Genomic DNA, 24,919 nt, shown 5'->3' on the forward strand with positions numbered 1-24,919 from the left:
GTTGCCGACGGCGAGATCTCCGTCCCGGGTCCAGGAGCAGGACTTCCAGCAAAGGGTAAGTATCTGGGGCTCCAACGGGGTCGGGCAGGCTCCGCGCCCGAATGCTGGATGATAGGTTCCCTTTAAGCTCTATTTACTTAAATGAAACTGAGTTACAGAACCTGCACTCAAACTGGGAGACTAGAGTGGCGCTGTCTCTGGAAGAAAATGGCCATGTTTTTATAGCACTGGACAACCCCTTTAAATCTACGCCATTGTGTGTGTGTGTGGGGGGGGGGGGGCTGCTCATCTCTGGCGCTCAGCAGAGCTATCTAGATGGTTTCCTCACCGGCGCTGCATCCCTGTGGATGGCCTCCCAGACACAGGCCACAGTCTTGGCGCAGATGAGCCGCCACTATAGGACTTCTCTGCTTTGACTGAACCACCCCGGTCTCCTGCTCCCCCCCCCCCCCCCCCCCCCCCCCCCCAAAAAAAAGAAGCCTCTTGAGACTCCATGAGGTAATAGCTGCAGGCAGCGCACCAACACTGCTCTGTCACATGTGGCTGCAGAGGGACAGACGCCATTAAGCAGGGCACTCCTCTCCTCTGAGGACTGTCTATCTAATGCTCAGGCTAGATTTTCTATCCATGACCAACATATTCAGCATCTGTATCGTCTACAGGATGAGGCTGAAAACTGCAGTAGACGCTGTAACATATGTATAAGCGGCCTGCCTTAAAGGGGATCTCCAGCTAGAGGTAAAAGAAAAAATTGAAACTTGTGCAGAAGCATATAGCATTACTTACCTATCTATCCCAGTTTTGAAACTACCAAAAATCCATTTGTTTTGTGGGTTTTTGTTCTGTATTGTGATTTTGTACTTCCTGGTTGAGCAGTTCCCAGAATGCAGTACTGGTTCCAGAATGTAGTGCTTTCCCTTAGCTGTTCATCACAGTCCACCACCCTGACCATTCCCTGCCCAAATCTGTTGCAGAACATCTAGACTGTGTTCACACATTGCAGTTTCATTGTGTTACTGAATTATTTGCAGTATGTTCCCACCCGCACAGCACACTGCATTCTCTACCTGTAACACCACACAGCGTGCTGTATTCTCTATCTGTAACACCACACAGCACGCTGTATTCTCTACCTGTAACAGCACACTGTATTCTCTACCTGTAACACCACACAGCGCTGTATTCTCTACCTGTAACACCACACAGCACGCTGTATTCTCTACCTGTAACACCACACAGCATGCTGTATTCTCTACCTGTAACACCACACAGCACACTGTATTCTCTACCTGTAACACCACACAGCACGCTGTATTATCTACCTGTAATACCACACAGCACGCTGTATTCTCTACCTGTAACACCACACAGCACGCTGTATTCTCTACCTGTAACGCCACACAGCACACTGTATTCTCTACCTGTAACACCACACAGCACGCTGTATTATCTACCTGTAATACCACACAGCACGCTGTATTCTCTACCTGTAACACCACACAGCACGCTGTATTCTCTACCTGTAACACCACATAACATGCTGTATTCTCTACCTGTAACACCACACAGCACACTGTATTCTCTACCTGTAACACCACACAGCACACTGTATTCTCTACCTGTAACACCATACAGCGCACTGTATTCTCTACCTGTAACACCACACAGCACACTGTATTCTCTACCTGTAACACCACACAGCACACTGTATTCTCTACCTGTAACACCACACAGCACACTGTATTCTCTACCTGTAACACCATACAGCGCACTGTATTCTCTACCTGTAACACCACACAGCACACTGTATTCTCTACCTGTAACACCACACAGCACGCTGTATTCTCTACCTGTAACACCACACAGCACACTGTATTCTCTACCTGTAACACCACACAGCACGCTGTATTCTCTCCCTGTAACACCACACAGCACGCTGTATTCTCTACCTGTAACACCACATAGCACGCTGTATTCTCTACCTGTAACACAGATATTGGAATAAAGTAAAGAACTTTTAAAATTTAATTTAATTTTTTTTCTTTTCGTTTCCACACACATATTATGATAATTATTTTTTATCTTTGCGGTTTAGCCGCACAATAAGGAGTTTATCCGATATTACCTTACATGGGATATATTGTTTATGCCTTGTTTTTTCTTTAGGTAGGATTGGCAGTGCTGGCTTTGATCCTCTCTGCCGTTTAGCATCATTTACTTTTGTTACTGCATCATTTTTGTGAATGCGCTGCAGTACTGCAATGAAACGTGTGAACACAGCCCTAATTTCACTGCAGAGTTTTCCACAATCAGCGAAGATTCAGCAGCTGCTTCTGGCCGGTCAGAGATGGTGAATCACTCAGGGGATTGGGGGATCCAGCCAAGCCTCCTGTGACATCACGCCCTGCCCCCTGTCTGCATCATCAGCCTGTGCTCAGCAAACACCCACAATGTGAGACAGAGGCATGGAATGAGCAGTGGGAGCAGGAGACAATGTGAATTGGCACAGAGGCCATTTTTCTTCACTTCCTGGATTTCTATCAGCTACCAGTGTGGCAGAACCGCACAGATACGGTAATACATTGTATAGACACATCTATATAACTTTTAATGGAAAACAAGTTTTCCTTATGTGGAGTTCCCCTTTAATCTTTGGAACCATCTGATCCCATACTAACTTTACAGGACGTTTTCAGCAACTTCTTACAGCGTCTATCTCCAAATATTTATAGATTGATCGCGCACCGTGGCCAGGACTCTGGGACCTGTTAGTTAGGACCAGTCTAGGCCAAGGGACGTAATTGTAGACTTCACCGTCATAAAGTCAAGGAGGAAATAATGCACACCATCCGTAACTTGGACTCTATCATACAAAGGGGTGACCCTGATACTGCTACGGGAGCTCTCCTACTACAACATGCTGCTTCAACGAAAGGTGCAGAAACCACTGCTGGGACACTCTATGTGAGGGGGAGATAACGTAGGGCTGAGGGTTCATCTGATCATCCAAAGGAATGGTAGCCAACATGAACTGAGAGATAGTCTGGGCTTCATCTGCACTGGAGCTTCCTCCCATCTGCTCCCGGACCCTTGAGAGGTCTCCATGCTGGAGCCTAGGATTCCTTCTGCTGATGGCTGTATCTTTTTGGGAATAAGCCGACTTATGGTGCGTTTACACAGACAGATTTATCTGACATCCTTGAAGCCAAAGCCAGGAACAAACAATAAACAGGTCATAAAGGAAGGACTGAGATTTCTCGTTTTCAAATCCATTCCTGGCTTTGGCTTCAAAGATCTGCCAGTGTAAACGCACCATAAGACTATTCCCTCCACCTCTGAAGTTACGTGACTATCTTGCTGGACGATGACTGAGAATTGTTCTGGTATTTCACCGTACACTTTATATGATGGGCTTAGGGGTGGGACACCTGAGGGGAGTCGCAGCTGAGGTCTACAAGTGACCCTGGCAGAAAGAGAAACCCGTCGAGGAATGGCAAGTAGGAGCCAGGACAACCCCCTGAGATAAAAGTCTACAGGGCAGAGTCAGGGGGGACCCCGCCTGCAAAACGCCATCGCATGGGTTGCAGGAAAGGTAAGAAACCAACAGTGCAGGAAGGGGCTCCAATGGGAGGAGGTGGGAGATGCTTGGAGGGGCAAGGGGAAAAAAAACAGGACCCGACAAGAGGCCAGATGGAAAGCATCCCAGGATGGAAACATACTTACCCTCCTTGTCTTCTGCCCTCAACTGCTATGCGCCAGCTCTGGCTGTGGCAGAACTCAGTCCACCCAGACAGTGTAAGCTGAGCTGACGCCATGTTGTCACATTGCCGGTCAGTGGCAACCAAGGGTTAACAGCCCATTTTTATTATGGTCTGTGCCCTGGGGGTAAGGGTGGGTCTAGCTTACCCATTGGGCCAAAAAACCTATCAAAGAAAAAAACATGTTTTCTTGGTGATCAGCATTTAAAAGTAGCATAGTAGAAAAAACGCATGCAGCATCGAATGGAACACGGATGGGAAAAAAAACAAAAAAATAAATGCAATAGAACAATTTTTCTTAGTTCTTTTACTCTGCGTTTTCTGAATGCGGTCCTGAAATGCAAACAGAAACGCATCCTGACCGCAAGCTCTAAACTCAATGGCAGGCGGCAATATATATATTTTTTTCCATAACTTTATTCACAACCCGACTATATAACAGAGCCGTTAGATCGCTAGTCCTTCATCACGTGACAGCCCGCGTCACCTGACCAGTTTGATTGGCCGCGATATGAAGGCAGGACTTCCTAGGAACGGATGGAACGCAATGCCGGAAAAGGCGGGTTCATTGAGATTGTAACCAATCATAAGGGGGAACGATAGATGCCAAGTAACCAATGAACGCTTGAGAAAGAGAGCTGCAGCCAATAGCGCAAGAGTTTAGGCGGAGTTACCAGTGAATGCGAAGAGAAACTAGTTACAGGATATAAGAGTCTCAGCATGGAGTCGAGGAGCGGAGACGGAAACTCTGGAAGAGACGGTGCGTGCAGTGGGCTGTAATTGTATACATATTGGTCGCAGACTCCCACATTGTGGTTAGATCTCCCATATACTTACCTCTCCCTGTTCCCCCACATTGTAGTTAGATCTCCCATATACTTACCTCTCCCTGTTCCCCCACATTGTGGTTAGGTCTCCCATATACTCACCTCTCCCTGTTCCCCCACATTGTGGTTAGGTCTCCCATATACTTACCTCTCCCTGTTCCCCCACATTGTGGTTAGGTCTCCCATATACTTACCTCTCCCTGTTCCCCCACATTGTGGTTAGGTCTCCCATATACTTACCTCTCCCTGTTCCCCCACATTGTGGTTAGGTCTCCCATATACTTACCTCTCCCTGTTCCCCCACATTGTGGTTAGGTCTCCCATATACTTACCTCTCCCTGTTTCCCCACATTGTGGTTAGGTCTCCCATATACTTATCTCTCCCTGTTCCCACAGCAGCTCCTCTTCCTGGTGCAGTGATATGGTGCTGCCTGTGTCAGGAAGCTGCTGTCCTCCTGTCCTGAGCTGCTGGCTTTATTCTCCATTGTATATTCCAGATCTGTCTGTTCCATAACCTGAGTGCACCTCCCCCCTCCTTCTACCATTGCCCACTTGTGATGTAACCCTCTGATACGGATGTGAAGAGAATGATCACTTATCAGTCCTGGAGACATTGGGCAGAATGAAGCCTTGTGACAACTTTAAAGGGTCCTGACCCAAGGATGATAGGAGTTGTAGCCTTAAATCACAAATATCTTTAATGGACAATCCGTTTTGAGATAGCACACTTTCTTCCGTCTGTATATACACATATAGCTCCCACGCACGCGCACACAGACACACAGCCTGCTGCAGCCATAGCACGCACACAAACAGCCTGCTGCAGCCATAGCATGCACACACACAGCATGCTGCTGCCATAGCACACGTGCCTGCGCACAGCCTGCTGCAGCTATAGCGCGCACACACGCAGCCTGCTGCAGCCATAGCACACACACACGCAGCCTGCTGCAGCCATAGCACATGCTCACACACACACAGCTTGCTGCAGCCATAGCACACACACACATGCAGCCTGCTGCAGCCATAGCACACGTGCACGCACACAGTCTGCTGCAGCCATAGCACGCGCACACACACACACAGCATGCTGCAGCCATAGCGCACTGAAGAAAAACACCACACTGAGGACCGAGATTACTACTGCACTACTTACGTCTTCTCCTCCTCTATATTACACAGGATATCTTCATATTACACTACTGCTCAAATACAGTCATCCAGCATCCAGGAAGAGAACAGCACAGATCTCCCCCCACACAATGGACTCTTCCAGCTCATAAACAAACTGCCAAATAGTGACCGACAACTTTTCCCCGACCCCCCTTATCTAATAGACCAGTGCTTTATCACTGAAATATGGAGGAATCTAAATGTCTGGGGAAAGGGTTTTTCTGGTTGTTATAAATAAAGGGCTTAGATTGATAGAGCATAAAACATATTGACGAGGAACATTTATAAAATTCATATCAAAACTCAATGATAAAATGATCTAAAAATGTTTAATGGAGTCTAAACTATTTTGAATGGAACAGTATTTTTGTGTCATCTCCATACAGGACATGACTCACGCCGGTCGCCACCAGGATCTCGGATGTCCCCCTTTAATCGAGGAGACAGAGACCGGTAAGAACCACAACCGGAGCCATCACCCATAGCAACCAATCGCCTTCCAGTTCTTATATTCCATACAGCCTAGAGCTCCCTCCTGATTGGTTGCATCAGATTTGATCGGTCTTCTCCATCATGTTTTATTACAGTATATTGTTGGGATAAGCTCTGTTTGGCGGTATAGTGGGATATTTTTAGGAAATGTATGTACAGCCTTCTAGGAAAAAGAAATGACATCTCCTGACATAATCGGGTCTGGGGACCCCTGTTCAGTTCTTCCCGGGGACTTGGCCCTATCACCAGCCTGCATTATAGTGACATGTAATGTAACAGTGTCCTGTGTGTCAGGAATATCCTTGCGAGCTCACGTACATGTTTGTTAAAGGGGTACTCCAGTGAAAAGCTTTTTCCCAGAAATTGAAAGACATTACAAAGTTAGATAACTGTGTAATATGCTTCAATCACCTATCTGCCTCCTCCCCTCCAACCCCCACCAGGAAGTAAAGTAAACTCATTCTTACCTAATGGCTGTTGACCCCAGGCTGTTCTGTGGCAGCCATTTTGTGACAATGACATCATCAAGAGGGAGGCGGGTCTAAGCCCTGTTAAGCCAGCCTCCCTTTGTCAGATGACTCAGGTTGCTCAGCTCTGATTGGCTGAGCAAGCTGTAACCCATCTAACAGTTTTACAGAGTCAGTTAGACATCACAGGAAACAAAATGCATCATGAAAAAGCCCAAACCCGGAAGTGAAGAAAACAATGAAGCACCAACTGGAGCTTCAGGGACCTTTTTATTAATCAGCTCCGAAGTACCCCTTTAAACTGACGTCAGCAACTGGTGACAGGTCCTGGAGGCCCAGTTTGCTTCGGTTGGAGATCACTGTGATTGGTCATTACAGACAGACCAATCACAGCATAGTGTTTTTTTACAGCCCCTCCGGCTCTAAAGAGATTGGAGCTGGGAGTGCAGAACAGCCCCTCACCACTGTATAACAGAAAAAAAAACTGTACTGACATAAATGAACCCCTTCCTTCCCTGATTGTTGTCCTGTCCTCTGTATCTGATAGTATCCCCTGTTGCTGTACTTGATTGTCGCGCCTGCCCCTGTTGCAGCGTCTGACCATCGCTGCTAAGCTTCTAAGCCCTATACCTTCAGCTCAAAACTACAATTCCTATCATGCCTGGACAGCCGAAGCTAAAGCTAGAAAAAGACAATTTAAAAAAAAAAAATTTAAGAATTCTTTTTTTTTTTTTTTTTTAATGTATCACCCAAAATTTACTATGAACATAAAGCACACTTCGCCACAAGAAAACAGTCGGAATCACTTTGATAAGTTAAAGTTTTAAGAAACGAGAACGGTCAAATAAAAAAAAATAAAAATGCAGCCGGTGTCAGGAATCGAGCCGCGCTCTCGGCCCCTGCCTCTGCCGAGGTGCGCGGTTCAGCTGGGAGGGACGCTGATGGCGTCCGTGGTTACGGGCAGGGCCGGTTGCTGAGGGCGCGCCGACTGCGTCTTTAGCAGCCGGTCTGCTGTTTGAGCGCCTTGAGCCTATAACTAGCAATCCTCTGACCATTTGTTATAGTGACTCTGACCTTCTGGATCTTGTGACCTTGACTTTGATTTTTTGGATTTCGATTTTGTACCTCTGTTACCGGTTGTTGCCGACTCTGCTTCCTGACCATTCTTTGTGTTGTGTTTGTCTGTCTTTGTTCTGTGTACCACTGCATACAGCATAGGGATTGCCGTCCAGTTGTCCCTAGCTGTTAGAGCTTTGAGGCAAGTAAGGTAGGGGCAGCGGGGCGGGTGCCAGCTCAGGGCTCACCTGTCCTTGTCTCCTGTTCTGCCTCACAGCCGGGTTCTTAATGCAAAAAGTGGCTGTGGAGTTAAATCACAGAGGGGTGGGTGTTTGGGTTTAATACCTCATTGCATCTGTTTTCACTTTATTTTTACTGTTGTAAATAACTTTAATTACTTTAGCTATAGATTTCAATTTTTACAGCTGTTTTAATTAGTGCCTCGAGCCGGCTCTTTTCAAAAGAGTCGGCACAAGACTGCCATCCGGAAGTCCCCAGCATCCTCTGTGAGCTGGGAACAGAGATACACAGCTAGCACAAGATTGCCCTGGCTGTGTTATAGCCTCTGCCTGGCTGCAGCTCAGGGCTGTTATCAGTGCTGTCCTCCTCCTCTCACAAAAGCAGCCCCTGTCGGCATCCTGAGTGACCCTCCTGTGATCAGGTAACCCCAGCTGGTGGGATGTGGCCCGCGGGGGGGCTGCTTGTGACAGCTCTGGCTGCAGAGTAAAGAGAGGAGAGGACAACAGTGATCGGCTCTAAAGTAAGTTGCAAACAGGGGAGTTACTACTTCTCCCCCTCTCCCTCCCCCCAACACACACACCAGCAAGGACGAAGTTACCTCCATTAACTCCTGCCTTGCTGGGCCAGAGGAGTCTGATCACATCAGCCAGCCTTCCTGAAGGGAGAGCACCCCTGCTGGATCCAGATTCTCAGTCTCCACTTCAGCCCCTCAGGACACCCACCCAGACCTCAGTATCACCAGAGACAGGGTGAGGAGTCAGCACAGCCCCCTACACTATGCCTGTACTGTGCCCTGCTACTTTTACTACCCCTCACCCACTTTTCCTATTCTGCTACCACTACTACTCCTATCATCTATTCTGCTGCCACTGCTACTCCTATCATCTATTATGCTACCACTGCTACTCCTATTATGCTACCACTACTACTCCTATCATCTATTCTGCTACTCCTATCATCTATTCTGCTACCACTGCTACTCCTATCATCTATTCTGCTACCACTGCTACTCCTATCATCTATTCTGCTACCACTGCTACTCCTACTCCTATCATCTATTCTGCTACCACTGCTTCTCCTTTCATCTCCTATTATGCTGCTACTACTACACCCCTCATCTCCTCTTCTGCTGCTGCTACAACTCAAACACCATTAAAATGTTATTTATTCCTGCAAGGAGAAAAAATATTGTCTGTTTAACAAAAAAAAATGAATAAACAGAGATTTAAAAATGTGGCCATATTGCCCAGCCCTGCCCCTGCTGTAGATGGACTCCGCACTCCCTCCCTGTTTCTGGCTGGTGTTTTCCTTTGCAAAGGAAGATGTCATACAGTCTGGAGCAGGGAGGGGTAATTGATAGGATTTTTTCACCTCTCCTTTTGTCCTTTTCAGACATCTGTATTCTGAGGACTATGTTGGATTTTTTTTTTTTCACTTTACAGGCTTAGGCTATGTTCACATGCAGTAAGAGACCGGACGTTCCATGACCCGGCCGGGTCACAGAATGGCCAGTCTCTGAAAAGATCATCCCGGCCGGTACTTCAGTACCAGCCAGATGATTTTTAACCCTAAAGAGTTCTGATGCGGACGCATGCGTGTACGCCCGCATCAGAACTCCCCACAGCACACTATGGAGCTTGCAGCTGCAGCCGCTGGCTCCATAGTGTGCACTGACAGGGTTTCTGTGGCCGCTATTCACTGAATAGAGACCGCAGAAAACTGACATGTCAGTTCTTAAAGTGTCACTGTCGTGAATTTTTTTTTTTGCAGAAATCAATAGTCCAGGCGATTTTAAGAAACTTTGTAGTTGGGTTTATTATCCGAAAAATGCATTTTTATCATGAAAAAGCAGTCTGAAGCTCTCCCCCCTGTCTTCATTGTTCTCCTATGGAGAGAGCTAAAGAAAAGACCAAAACAGGACAACAAAGAGTTAATCTACAAATCCCTCACCCGTTATCTGTTCTGACCATCACCAGTGACCTGTCTGAGCTCAGATTACAGCTGTCACCCAGCTCCGTGCCTGTAATCCTCTGTTATCTGCTTTCTGCTGCCGGCTAACTCCCTCCTTCCTCCTCCCCCCTCCCCTCTCCCTAGAACAGACAGGGGACGTCTCCTGCAACAAGTCACAATTTTCAGATTTTTCAGAGTGGATGAAAAAGAGGAAGGAGGGGGGGACCTGGGAAAAGGCTTTTTACATGCAGATAATGGCAGATTTGGCTAATAAACCCAATTACAAAGTTTCTTAAAATCGCCTGGACTATTGATTTCTGCAAAAAAAAAAAATACGACAGTGACTCTTTAAGGGCCCCAAGGGATCACAGCCGGAGCGTATACTATGTGTTTACGCTCCAGCCGGGATCCCATAGATGGCTATGTAACGTATATTTCTGTAATAATCACGGCCGTTGTACAACAGCCGTGTTTTTACAAAAATATACGTTGTGTGACCATAGCCTTAGGGTATGTGCACACTACAAAATCCGGGCAAAAACCTGTTCATTTTTTGGGCGGACAGCGGAATCAGGCTTTGCACAGAATGGAGTCTATGGCACCTGTGGGGCTGCGAGCGAGCGCCGGAATGTGCGGCGGGTTATCTGCCTGGATTTTGTAGTGTGCACATACCCTTTGAAGTGGATGCTGTCAGACTGGCCCAGTACCTGTTTTCACCAGACATTATCACAGATGACAGTTTTAGTTAGGCTCGGTTCACACTGCGTTTTTTCCTATCTGTTTAACATATACGTTTTATGGAAAAAAAACGGCTGCAATTTTGTGCCATCCTTTTGGATCTGTTTTTCCTTGACTTCCATTATAAAAAAAAAAAAAAATACACAAAAATAGTGTTGACTATCTTTTTCTATCCTTTAAAAGTAACCAACTTAAAATGGATACATTGAACGGATAGGGAAAAACGCAGTGTGAACCCGGCCGTGTGACAGTCAAAAGAACTGACTGCTGTTGATTAGAGGCTGCGGTGCACACAAGCTTGGAATCCTGCAGCATACAAGTTTGGAATCTGGGGGCGTGGCTTATGTGTACAACTGCCAGCCTCAAGATGGCAGCTCCATTGAGCTGTTTCCATGGTAGTTTTCTTACCTTTATAATGACAGAATTTACAGCCCTAAAGCTTCCAGGGGTGATTTGTTTTATGTTTGGTTATATTTACTTCCTCCCTACTATAAAATGACTGAGTATAATTTTTGGTGATTGATTCTCTTTAAAGAGCATACAGGTACAGCAGCAATACAACAGGTATATCAGGTGTAGGAGCAATGGGTATTGCTGTATAGATGAGTTCTCTGAGCACAGCTGGTAGTACAATTTCCTCCATAGACTCCAATACATCATACCAGGTCAGGGCCCAGTCTTCACTATGTTATTGTGAGCGGTTTACCAATGGGTTTGGTTGTTAGGATGGGACGTTGCCATATGCCAGCATTGCGTCCCTCTAAGCACCACATGAAGGGGGGGAGCATCTACTGTAGCGATACTCATCAGGTATACATAAAGGATAATTACGGTTTAATAGAAGACACTCGGGGAACTGAACTTTTTTTTTCTCCTGCAGTTACTATGGCCGACCAAAAAGGAGCAGATCCGACTATCCTGAGTCTGATGGAGGATACAAAAGACGATGGGAGCAGCGCCCCCCGCATAGAGGACAGCGGGGGTGGAGGGGGGACCCAAGAGGAGGCTTCAGGGGTAACTCTGGGTCCACTCCAACGCATAATACATGGGATATGCCTAGAACAGTTATAAATCAACTGAAGGAGTCGTCACAAAGCTGCTTCTTTGGCGGAGGATTCAAGCAGAAACCAAAGAATTGGAAAGTGAGAAAGCTCATTGACTGATCTGTACTGTGATACTGACTGCACACCTCTGTGATACCTCACCATTACATTACTATAGGTCCATACTGAACCTCCAAGTACCTGGCTTCATACAGAAACACACAAATGTTATTTCTTGTGAATTTGGTATTAAAGGGGGTACTCCTATCTGGGGTAGTTATGCCCCAGTATGCACAAGGACAAGAGATCTCAGGGGGTAGGGGATCGGGACGCTGACCACTGGGGACCCTGCGGGACCCTGCAGTCTTGAGAACGGGGACCATAAAATTCTGCAGCAAAAAACAGCATTTCACTGGTGCACTACTGCATGTTTCCTTGACTGACACTTTTTGTTTTTTGTTTTTTAGGTACTAAACTTTAAACTGCCTGAAGAAGCAGAACAATCTGCCGTAAAAAAGATGGGGTCGTCTGCAGAGAACAGCAAGCCAGAGGAGTCAGGGTCAAATGAAGGTGAGGTGTCAGGAAGTGTATACACAGGAGACAATAGTTATGGAGAATGGTATACAAGGTGATGTGTTTTCTGGTGGAAATACTGGGGTATCTATCTGCCTTGGACCATCAAAGCAGGGATCAGCGCAGATATCCAGCATGACAGAAGATGGATATTGTGTGGGAGTGATCCGCCTCAGTCCAGGGAACAACTAGTTATATAACCCTTATGGGGGCTTTCCTATGGTTAATCCTATTGATAGGACATGAACCTCTTTGTGGCATGGGCTGTTAACCTCTTAATTCATTTTCACAATTATGTATGTCTGGTGTTGCAGCAAGCTAGCTCAAATCCTTATCCATGTACATGAGTTATAGCCTTTAGTGCCCGGTCCCGGCTACCAGCCATGGACCCAACACCCACGCAGTACAGTAGGCAATAACTCGCACACAACACATATTAACTTCTTCCTACCCCGATTATCGCCACTGGCCCCTGTTTCTGTACTTAAATTGTCATCCCTTTCTCCTATTGCTGTACCTAATAGTCTCACCTATCCCCCATTACTGATCTCCCCTGTTACTGTACCTGATAGTTGTCCCTGTCCCCTGTTGCTGTACCTAATCTTCGCACCTATTAGCAACAGACAATCATATATTTGTGGTGCTGATTGTGTGGGACCAGCATGATCACTGGCAGGGCTGTGATAGACAGGTGTCACGCTAAGGCAATACTTATGATCAAAGAAGACTGGTCCTGGGCATTTATAACACACTGGGCTACTTATTTAGGAGCAGTATTAGCATCACAATGAAGGGGGTCTCCTTGAACATCAGTGTCCTGGTCCTTAGCAGTCAGCAGGGATGGATGGCCCTGCGTCTCACAGGTTCCCAGGGCTGTTCTGTATATGTCCCTATTTTTTCCTGTTAATATTAGGCTCTGTTAGTATCTGGATTTTATTTAGAGCAATGACCCATTCTCGTATATATTTAGAGTGACTGAGGTGATGTTTTTCTCTTTCTCTTCCAGATGAAGATGCTGAGGAGGCTGCCCAGAGCACGACCACTGTAAGTTCTGTAGATCACTGGCGGGGCCTACAAGGGACGTCTATCAGTCCATGGTTAAGTGATATGTGGATGAGGTATATACAGATCCAACTATACAATGTCTCCACATTTTGTTTTCCAGGAAGGAGGCCGAGAAGATGGAAGACCGGAGGAAACAGGTATAAAGAACCTAAATTATGATTATGTGCGGAACTCTCTGCACAGCATACACTGGCCTCAGCAACTTGACCGCCCACTAGAGATGAGCGAACCAGGCAAGGTTTGGGTTTGTATGAACCCGAACCATCGGTATTTGAATCCCGCTGTCTTAACCTTCCATGGGAAAGGTGGAGGCAGCCCAAGTACCACCTGGACATAGCCTAGGTCCCCACGGAACCTGAAAACAATGGGATTCAAACGCCCATGGTTCCGGTTCGTACGAACCGAAACCTCGTACCAGTTTACTCTTCTCTACCGCCCACCATGGACCTGTGTCTGTCTGAAGAATAGACCCCGGGGTTCACATTTAGTGGTCCCCTTTAAAAGTTGTGGCTGGTCTCACCTAATGACTGTCAGTTGGGACCACCTACTGTGATGGCTGTCAATCTCTGAGCTGGACCACCCACTAGACTTTGTAGCAAAGATATAAATGACAAGTTAGGCTATGTTCACACAACGTATTTTTTTGTATTTCTACGGCCGCTGTTGCCGATTGCAACAACGGCTGTGGTTAATACGAAAAAATATGTTGGCTTGCTGTCTGTGGGATCCTGGCCGGAGCATATACACATAGTATACGCTCCGGCCGGGACCCCTTATGACATGCCAGTTTTTTGCGTCCGCTATTCATTGAATAGCGCCCATAGAAACCTCTGTCAGTGCACACTATGAAGGGAGCGGCTCCGGCCGCTCGCTCCATACTGTGCTGTGGGGAGTTCTGAACTCTGCGGCGTGAAAGATCATTTGCCTGGCACTGCAGTACCGGCCGGGATGATCTTTTCAGAGACCGGCCGTTCCGTGACCCGGCCAGGTCACGGATCGACCGGTCCAATACTCTGTGGTAACATAGCCTTATACTGAATCATTTCCCACAAAACTATACACTCCTCAAAATTGAATTTGCAACACCAAGAAGTTCAACACAATAACCCCAGACCACGTGTTCATCGTACTACTGTGAGCAGCCTATGCGACCTAAACGTACTACTATGGCCTGCAGCGTCTCTGTACTTGTAAGGTGAGTGGTTACTCATTCACTATTGTGCACATTGGGTATTGCGCTATAGTGCACTGTACACCTATATTTCAGTGCTTAGAGTAAAGTCGTTAGGGAAGTCTCAGAACTGGTTCCCTGCGCGTTAGATTTCACTTTTGACCTTTTTGTCCTACAGAAGATATCCAGAAGGAAAGGGAATGCTCTCTTGTGAATGGGTACGGTATCTTGGAAAAATATAACATATACAGCACAGCATACTAGGTATATAAAGCATAAAGTTACAAATCTACTAATTGTCTCCCTTTCAGCATCCAGTATTACTGCCGAACATGTGAGTTTCGCTCATTCTACGAGGAGGAGTATAACTTACACATACAGAGCCGCTTCCATAAGGAGCATTTCCAGTATTTGAAGGAAAAGCTTCCCCGTATAGGTGTAGATTACCTGCAGGTATAGTATGGGAAATTTTTCTCCGTATTACAGCTAATTCTAGGCCATCACACTGACATAGTCTTTTTATGGATAACATACTGATATTTGAGTCAAGTTTTGGTCTTACAACTAAATTTGTCCCCCTTTTCAGTCCAACAAGTTGTGATTTTTTTTTTTTTTTATTTTATGGCCAATAGATGGTAGACCTATACCACTGGAATATATTAGAGATATATTATAGAGACTCCTTCTGCTACCGTCCCTCTAGACTTAGCTTTAATTCTGGGAAAAAAAAGAGTAATTTATTTAAGTATCTGCTTACACCTGCCTTTAGATGTCTATGGAGGGGAGGGAAGCAGTCAAATGTACTAATTGTAATATTGTTAGACTGCCCAGTACTGCTGTATAATGTCCTTCATGCTGCTACTGCTTTGAAGTGTATGCTATATAGGGGAGCAGGATTCTCCTCCTGTGTGTGTACTTTATGGAAGAGAACATAGCAACTAGTCAATGCCACTAGTTCAATTGAAGAACTGAAAATTAGAGATGGAGACTGCAGAGGAGAAAACTGGTTAAAAAAAGCGATATACCTGGCCAGGAATGGTGCTGCTCCTCATGTATACACACTGGAAGGCTTATCCTAAGAAGTTACCTGAATGTACACGTACTCCATTACGGGAGAGTATAACAACCCCTCAGCTGTGAGAAGTATTGGGTCTGGACACATTTCAGTCTGTTTTCCCAAGAATGGGTCCATATGCTGAGAGCAAACGGAGATCTAGAAATTAGTGAAGAATTGACGCACAAAATCTATATGGAAGCTGCTAAACTTTACGAACTATGGGGGAGATTTATCAAACCTGGTGTAAAGTGAAACTGGCTCAGTTGCCCTTAGCAACCAATCAGATTCCACCTTTCATTCCTCACAGACTCTTTGGAAAATGAAAGGTGGAATCTGATTGGTTGCTAGGGGCAACTGAGCCAGTTTCCCTTTACACCAGGTTTGATAAATCTCCCCCTATATTTGGCCTTTATTCATTTGGGTTTTCCCTTTCCTCCAACATCTCTTTCTACCTTTCAGACGCTACAAGGTGAAGGTTATAGGAGTACACAGGAATTGCGCAGTAAGGTCGAAGACCTCAGCGCCACAATCATCCAAATATCTCGGAATCGGGATCCCATCCTAAGTCTAGGTAGGGATTAAGCTGCTTATGTTTGGGAGTTTGACGTTTGGCCAGTCTTGATAAATGTCCCACATTGTCTTTGGTTTCTGATGGTTGTTGGGGTCCAGCCACATCAGGGCATGTGTCTCTGGGGGCTTTTCTAGGAACCCATATAGTCTAGCATAGGCAGTCACTTAATTAAATGACCATTAATTCATTGACTATTATTCCTATGAGATGCTTGGGGCATACACAGGCTAATATATTGTAGTGTCTTTCTGCTCAGATGTTAGTGGGGGGATAGATGGTAGGACATAGGTGATAGAGAGAGAAAGAGAGAGATTGATAGATAAGAGATAGATGGATAGATAGGATATATAGATAGATAGATATGTAGCAACAATCCGCAGCACACCCGGTAGTAAATGAAAGGTGATTTATTCCATCCAGAAGTGCAGGTTCAAAATACAAGTACAACGTTTCAACTTACTCCAGAGTCATTCTCAAGACACAGACATAGTGAGACTTTGGAGTGAGTTGAAACATACATTGGGGATCCCTGGCCAGGACTTGTTGCTACATACATTGGGGATCCCTGGCCAGGACTTACTCGGCAAGCTCCCATTCATTGAGATTTGGATGTGCGGCTTCTTTCTCTATTCTAGATAGATAGGTAGGAAATAGCTAGGTGATAGAAAGACAGACTGCAGCTCTGTTGTCAGAGCTCTCTGTGGTCACATAACAGCATTGGGGAAGGGGGGTGTTCAGCATGGACCAATCTGGAACTTAGAATCACAGAGGTGTGCAGGAGGACCGTGACAGACTTTTCTATACAGCAGTGTGAATGGCTGAGTATGAGTGTTCAGGCTCATTATAGCAGGAATGGAGAGGATGGAAAACACAAGGGCTGACAGAGACTGCAGGGAATATGAAGGAATGAGCAGGGCAGATGTGGGCACATATAGGGGTTACAGCTGTGAAGAGATTACCTTCACAGCCCCAGCCTGAAGTGGATCTGCTATGATTTGGAAGGTGAGGGAGACTTCCTGGGTCATAGTACAGTGCTGTAGACCTCACTATGCAGACCATGCCCCTCCCCCACTCCCCCTCCCACCCTGTACAGGGAGCTCTTAAACCAAAGTTATAATTTTGAGAAACTGAGCTCTTCTTGCAAAACGCTCTTAAACCAATGTACCACTGTATAGCTCCAACAGATTCCGCAGATGCCGTTTATCCAAATATTTATGAACCTAACTGTATCTATCCTATGATAATATGGAGATATGAGGGTGGACTAGATGGACCAGGTGGGCTTTTTCTAACAATAACCCAGTTTGGTTACTTTTCTTAGGACTGGGCATGGAGCAGTTTATGAAGAAGGTTGATGTCCTTCATTGTACCGCATGTGACAGGTTTATACCCATGCAGTACTATGACCTAAGGGAACATCTCAAGTCCTCCTCACACAAACAGAGATGCAAGGTGAGTCTTAAGTTTAACACTGGGGTTAATGGTGTATAGGCTACACATGGTATGGCATTATGGATAAGTACTGAGCCACTCAATCCAGGGTTTGGCTTAGAGGTTGTCCAAGCAAAATAAACTTTTCTCCTATCTACAGGATAGGCGAAAAGGGGGGTCTGATCTCTATCAGCCCCTTCTGAGTTATGAATAGAGCCGTGGGTACGGCACGTGGAGGTGCTGGAAAGACCTGAGTAAGCTGGAAGAGCGCTGTACTCTGCTCTCCCCGGCGGTTCCATAAGATTGAATAGAGCCAACAGAAGAGTGCTTACTCAGCTCTCCTCCAGCACCTCCATTGAATAGAGATGTGCCATACCTGTGGCTCTATTCATAACAAAGAAGCCGAGGGCTTCGGAGGTCGGACCCCCAACAATATCTTACATGTTCTCTATCCTGTGGATAGGGGAAAAAATTATTTTCTTGGAATACCTCTTTAATATACAAGAAATGCATACTTCATGGTGCCTGAGGGGGAGCTATAACAGATTTATAATGAACTTCCGTATAAATCGGTATGCAATGAGCTCCACCTAGTGGTGACAGCTATTTGAAGTGAAGTATGTGGTCTGTAGATCTAAAAAGAATCATTAGGAATTAAAGCTGTACACAATTTCAGATCAAAATTTAGCCCCGACACAATATGGTAGGTACTTACTGTCTTGTCTTCCTTTTATCTATTCTAGACCATGATGAGGAACAGCACAGAAAGAGTGTTTATCAGAGCCTCGAAGAACCTGTCAAACTGGCGGCACGAGATCAAATTGCATCAGACAAATGTATGCTGTTTGTCAATAATATGCCCAAAGTTTTACCCCTGTATGAGGGAACGCTCTTCAGCGCTTGATAAGGGTATGTGCACACTGAGGATTACAGAGGGAACCTCCATCGCGTAATCCTCAGCTCGCGCCCGCTCGCGTCTCCACGCGTGTCATAGACTCTATTCTATGCACACGCTGATTCGTTCCTACTTCCAAAGAATGAACGTGATCATTCTTTGGACAGAGGAAGAAATCCACCTGTGCATAGAATGGAGTCTGACACTGGCGGAGACACGCGCGCCCGCTGCAGTCTGCAAGCGGGCACGGGCTGAGGATTACGCGACGGAGGTTCCCTCTGTAATCCCCAGTGTGCACATACCCTAATGCCGTAATGGTTCATTACAGGTTTTAAGATCTCTGCTTGCTGTCTGGGATAGGAACCTTCACTACGAGACTTAAAACCTGTGCAGACCCTATGGCTGTTTTCAGAGTATGTCTATCGGACTCCTGCTCTATGTGCGTATATATCTTACATTATCGTTTATCATCACTTGCCTCTGCTACGGGCCGTATTACACGAGCAGAAAATCCCTATGTCGTTCTAATTTAAACGATAATCGTCCTGTGTAATTGTGGGTAACGATCAAAAAATCGTTCGTTTTTTGTTGATCGTTGATTTAGATCTGACCCTAAGGGTCCTATTCCATGGGCCGATCAATAATGTAAACAAGCGCCGATCTGCTAGATCGGCGGTCGTTATCTGGGCCCATTCCACTGCCGGATAATTGTTTAGCGAGGGCTGCAGGGACATAGTTACCGATGTCCTTGCTGACATTGTTTAAACACCATACATTACCTACACATGTTGCAGGTCTTCTCCTCCGCTCCTTCTTCCTCACAAACCCGCAGGCAGCAGCAGCTTCGGTGCGGCCTGTCTTAGCTGACAGACCGCTCAGCCAATCACTGGCCCCGGCCAGTGATTGGCTGAGCGGTCTGTCAGCTAAGACAGGCTGCACCGAAGCTGCTGCTGCGTGCGGGATTGGGAGGAAGGAGCGCAGGAGAAGACCTGCAACGTGTGTAGGTGATGTATGGTGCTTGTGAGATCGTCCGCCGTGCATCGCTATTCCACGCAGCAATGCGCGGTCGGTGCCCGTTGATTTTAGATTTGAACCTAAAAAAAACGATCAGCCAATGACCCGATCATCGGCTGATCGTTCTCTATTCCACAGAGCGATATTAGGCCGATTATTGCTCTGTGGAATAGGATCCTAAAACCACAATCGTTCGCTGTAATTCCGCATTTGTTCACTAATTGTTTAGTGTAATTCCCCATTGTTCCTCTTTTTGCAGGGACTTGATGGAGTAAACTATCCTAGTAACAATCTTAACTAACTACTATCGTTCTGTGTAATATGGTGAAAGATTTTAGGTTAGCGATAAACAATCTTATTTGCAATTGTTAAAAATTGTTTAGTCTAAGGGTCCATTTACACAGAAAGATTATCTGACAGATTAAGATTTGAAGCCAAAGCCAGAAACAGACAATAAACAGAGATCAGGTCATAAAGAAAAGCCTGAGATTTCTCCTCTTTTCAAATCCATTCCTGGCTTTGGCTTCAAATCTTTGGCAGATAATCTGTCAGATAATCTTTCTGTGTAAATGGACCCTAAATAGTAATAGGCGAGGAATTGAAGAGGAATCCGCTCTTATTTCAGCCTAAAATTCCTCTCGTAAAATATGAACAGAGCAATGTCCCTTTGTGTTTTCCGATTCTATTATTCACACTGCAGAATTTTCTTCTGTAGATCCGCTTTCCGCCTGAAAAATTGACATGTCAATTCTTTGGGCGGATTCCGCTTGAGGAATCCTATAGAAATCAATGGGGCTTGAAATCTGCTTGAAATTCTGCTTTAATTCCGCTTGTATTCCTCAGTGTGAACATACCCCCAGAATGGCTCAGTTTGCTGTTCTCTCCCATAGGATATGTTCACACTGAGGAATAGGCTAAAGCTTTGGCTGCCCAGGCATGATGGGAGTTGTAGTTTTGCAACAGCTGCCCCTAAACTTTGATTCTCCTTTATTGTCAGCAACAGAGATCTGGAAGACAACAGGAATGGATGAACTTTTATATATTAACATTTCAATGTACAGATGAAAAACCCATTAGTAGAATACCTTGTGTAATATGCATAGAAAATAACTAGAAATGAGCAAAGTTGAGCCAAACCTGATGACTTGATTCCTGAACATAAACTACTATGTCTAGCAGTAATCTCCTGTAGGGCTACATCACATGATCACTACCTGTCCTGTAATACTTTATCATTGCTATTTCAGAGCCAAAACCCCTTAAAGGATGACAAGAAAAACACCAGAGGTGGACGTAGCACAGGTTTATCACCAAAAACTGAAGACTCAGGGCAGATGCCATGTATTACTGTCTCTGACTCTGAAGGAGAGGAAGATGATGACTTACAGGTATCGTTTACAGACATACAACATTCACTCACCTGTGTAATATTATGTAGGCCCCCCTCTTTTTTTCTTAATAGCTCTGATCTGTCAAGGCCTGGACGGTGAAGGCGTCCCGTGGGGTATCTGCCCCAAGATGCAGATCCTTCAAAGGGAACATGTCATCAGAAAATAACCTAGGCCATGAAGTAGGCATCAGGCGGTGACTGGGCTGTAATGGCTCTTTGCCCATCACCGGGCACTGCTGGAGTGATTGACAGGCAAGGAAGCTTGTTAGTAGCCTGCCCCCCCCCCTTCCCACAGAGCGCACTGACAGGCTGACAGCCCACGACCTGCATGCAGTTTTCCTGGAGGCAGACAAGGCACATATGTAGGGGAGCTGTGTATATGAGCTATTAGCGCAGCTCTGAGCTTTATCAGCACAATGTGTCCTAAGAAGAAATGGATAGGTCTTTGAGACCTCCCCTTTAAAAGGGGTTATCCATTCTTTTAAATCAACTGGTGTCAAAGTTATACAGATTTGTAGTTTACTTATATTTTAAAATCTCAAGTCTTCCCATACTTATAAGCTGCTGTATGTCCTGCAGGAAGTGTTGTTTTATTTACATTCAGAAACAGTGCTCTCTGCTGCCATCTCTGTTCATGTCAGGAACTGTCAAGAGCAGTAGAAAATCCCCATAGAAACCTCTCCTGCTCTGGACAGTTCCTCACAGCCAAAGATGTCAGCAGAGAGCACTGTGTCTGAATATAAATAAAACACTTCCTGCAGGACATACAGCAGCTTATTAGTATGGGAAGACTTCAGATTTTTAAATAGAAGTAAATTACAAATCTATATAACTTTCTGAAATCAGTTGATTTTGAAAGAGATTTTTTTTTTCTTTATGTCTAACAGACAGTAATTCTTTGGCAGTAATTTCGTATAGTGTAAATAGCATCATAACTACCTGTCTTGTGATTCTTTTATTGTTGCCCTAGGGTCAGAGCTCCTTCATAGGTGATGATGAGGATGACAGCGAAAATGACTGCAGCACAGAGTTACCACCAAAAGCCGATGAAGCCCCCCAGATACCGCGCAATACTCTCCCTGACCCCATAAGAGAGAAGGAAGGAGATTCTGGTGGAGAAGTTGCTGAGCAGGAGGATGCTAAGGATTCCTCTTAAGGTTGGGAAGGTATTGAAAATTATGGACTCTTATTATAAATCTTTGACCATGACTTCTAAACTCCTTGTCCTGTAGAGACTGAATCTAATTGTAAGGCTGGTTTCTGGAACAAAGCGGCCATGTTGTTTTTCTAAACTGGATATAGCCCCTTTAATTTAGCACTTTGTTGATTCAGTGATACATCAGCCAAACTATGTCCTATAAATAAGGTTCACCCTCAATTTCATATGTTAACTTTTTTCCCCCCCTTTCATTCAACCAGGCTCTGTGATATCCAGTGCCAGGATCCACTTTCCATCCAGAAGCAATAGGTCCAACATCACACTGTTCTATACCCACCAGCCCACCACATGACCTGTCATTACAGGAGCAGCAATCCGTGCCTGCCGAAGCTCCGTAACATTGACTGCCAGCATTACACAGACCAAATGAACGTCATGTGTTTGTCTATTGGTGACGTGCAGTTTGTAACACAATGGTGACAAACCCAATGGACCATTAAGAAGATGGTAATGGAGGGGAAAAGTCTGCGCTGTGTGTTAAAATGAAGAATAAAGCTGTGATTTTGTGACTTACTTGCAGATGGGTGCTTCAACTGTGCCCAACCTTGGTTCATGGACACATCACCTCCTTCAGCTTTTTATAAACTGGATGTTATGGTGATTGCATCTCCTGACCAGTTGTGAAATGGAGAGCAGCCTGGGATCAGACCCTATAGTAATCTGGGCGGAGTTTATCACTGGCATTAGATATTTTGTATATTGAGTTATTTCCAGGGTGTTGGAGGCAGAAAAAAGTTCTGACTCAAAGTTTTTTTGTTGTTGTTTTTTTTTTAAATCAAAATTTAATTATTAAACTTTCAAATTTTATAAATGTTCCTTATTAATATATTTTGTGTTCTATCAATCTGAAGCCCTCATTTATATATATATAAAAAAAAATTGTAATATAAACACTTTCTTATATACATTTTGTTAGGGTCAACGTGAACCTGTCATCATAAATCAGATCAGACCTGTACTGTACGGTCCTCTTCCTGCTCTGTGTTATGTGATTAGTCAGGCTCCTGATGTTAATCTGTGAAGTTCGACTCTTATCACTGACACTATCACTGTGGTCTTCTCCCTGCTAGTTCTCCTGATCAGTACAGGTCTAAACACTCAGAACAGGACTGATAAAAACTTTTGACAGGTCTCTGACAGTCAAAAGTTTTTTGTTTTTTTTTATGTTGACAGAGACTCATGAAGAATTTTCTCCCTATTAGTCTGAGCTTACTATTTGGCCACTTGTTTCTGAGCTGAAGTCCAGTGTGGACTCCAGTGGGAATCTGTGCATTTCTCTTCCTGGATGCTGGATGACTGTATATGAGCAGCAGTGTAATATGAAGATATCCTGTGTAATATAAAGAAGGAGGAGAAGCCATAAGTTGTGCAGTAGCAATAGTATATAGTAACTACTGTTCTGTGGTGTTTTTTCTCTCTGGGGGAAGATTGTGTGTTTTTCCTCAGTGTGCTATAGCTGCAGTAGGCTGTGTGTGTGTGTGTGTGTGTGTGTGTGAGAGAGAGAGAGACAGACAGAAATTAACCATTAAAAGCAACAGATGTTCTTATTTAACAAGATCTTAGGCCAATCAGCAAGATCGGTGCTCGTTTGCAGTCCCTGTACAAAGCACGATTAATCAGTCAGTTGGGACGCAAGAACAATCACTGCATTGTTCATGCAGCTATATAAATATGTTTACACAGGGAGATGTGCGGCCAAATTTTTCCAACCCTTTTACATGGGCCGACGAGCATTTCTAAGAACGCTCGTTGCCAATAATGGGCCTGTGTAAAAGGGCCTTTAGCTAAGTTTATAACACTTTACAAAGTGTTTACACTTGCTAACAGAGGAGGAGATTCTTAGCAGACTTTGATCTCTATAAGGTAATGCCGTGTTGTGGCAAAGGTTCTGTAATACTGAGAAAAATTCTCCAGCTTTCTTTAACCTTTCAACAAATTTTGCATTAATGAGTACATGAGGAAAAATATACTATGTCTGACATTTTTAGCAGTTTTCCTTTGTGTATGCTGAATATTTGGTTTGTAGAGATTTTTTTTAAGACGAAGAGGAGAATCTGCTTTATATCTTTGCCTTATTCACTCAGAAGTCGCCCCCGTATCATGTAGGACAGAAAACTGATGCTTTGTATGGTTGTGAATTTGGCCCTTTTTACTACAGTAAATTTGTTGTTACCAATCGGCCATTTATGAAGAAGTCTAAGTTGGAGCCTGATAATATACAGGACCTGGAATCGGAGTGGTGTTTTACCGATAGCCCTGGTTATGTCCCCTACAGGCCCCGCGGCAGCATGCCTCTGAGGCTGCCTAATCGCACCATTACACCAAATTCTGGACAACAGCCTGGCAGTAAAAATACACAGAACCATTAAAACAGAGGTAGCATATTGAAAAGGAAGCAACCCTGCAGACTGGCTGCAGATGAAAAAAAGATAATGGTCACACTAGTTTTTGGAGGTTGTCGTATAGAGTCTGTGTGTCTCTTCCAGCATGCATGTGAAGCGAGCACTGACTTTTACATGGCTGGGTCATCTGATCTGGCCAACCAATCGCTGCTATCGACATGTATGAGTTCCACGTCATCGCAGGATGTACCAAAGAGTCTCCTGCATGTTGATTGGCTGAGAAACTGCACCCAAACTTACGGGAAAAGGATGATGCCATTTTCTCGAGTATCGCGAGAAGCTTGTCTGAGCATCGAGTACCTTTGAGCACCCTAATACTCGAACGAGTACCAAGCTCGGAACGAGCACGTTCGCTCATCTCTACTGATTACCAAGACTTACCACAAA

General features: G+C 45.1%; 1 protein-coding gene across 4 annotated transcripts; it reads left to right on the top strand.

Moving 5' to 3' along the window:
• The first annotated feature begins 4,380 nt into the window (after positions 1 to 4,380).
• Positions 4,381 to 22,954, top strand: LOC138767714 (A-kinase anchor protein 8-like). 4 transcript variants are annotated; one of them, XM_069945431.1, is made up of 14 exons: positions 4,395 to 4,518; positions 6,145 to 6,211; positions 11,582 to 11,843; positions 12,212 to 12,314; positions 13,324 to 13,361; positions 13,483 to 13,519; positions 14,732 to 14,776; positions 14,864 to 15,006; positions 16,070 to 16,181; positions 17,503 to 17,633; positions 18,356 to 18,448; positions 20,769 to 20,909; positions 21,882 to 22,068; positions 22,331 to 22,954. In XM_069945431.1, exons 1-13 carry the CDS (start codon positions 4,479 to 4,481, stop codon positions 22,065 to 22,067), a joined length of 1,398 nt encoding a protein of 465 aa, XP_069801532.1. In that variant the 5' UTR covers positions 4,395 to 4,478; the 3' UTR covers position 22,068; positions 22,331 to 22,954. The 4 variants fall into 4 exon arrangements, 3 of the variants coding, with proteins under 3 accessions (XP_069801532.1, XP_069801523.1, XP_069801541.1); XM_069945422.1 differs by having other exon boundaries at positions 4,401 to 4,518; positions 21,882 to 22,077; XM_069945440.1 differs by having other exon boundaries at positions 4,404 to 4,518; positions 14,732 to 14,771; positions 14,865 to 15,006; positions 21,882 to 22,077.
• The last annotated feature ends 1,965 nt before the right edge of the window (positions 22,955 to 24,919 follow it).

The sequence above is a fragment of the Dendropsophus ebraccatus genome, chromosome 1 (genome assembly GCF_027789765.1).
Source record: "Dendropsophus ebraccatus isolate aDenEbr1 chromosome 1, aDenEbr1.pat, whole genome shotgun sequence".
Classification (NCBI taxonomy): Eukaryota; Metazoa; Chordata; class Amphibia; order Anura; family Hylidae; genus Dendropsophus; species Dendropsophus ebraccatus.

Excerpts from the sequence above, each read along its gene's own strand:
- LOC138767714 (XM_069945431.1), top strand. The coding sequence starts at position 4,479 with ATGGAGTCGAGGAGCGGAGACGGAAACTCTGGAAGAGACG. Across the intron at positions 13,520-14,731 it reads TGGAAGACCGGAGGAAACAG|AAGATATCCAGAAGGAAAGG; the intron begins GTATAAAGAACC and ends TTTGTCCTACAG. Across the intron at positions 18,449-20,768 it reads TCAAATTGCATCAGACAAAT|AGCCAAAACCCCTTAAAGGA; the intron begins GTATGCTGTTTG and ends TTGCTATTTCAG.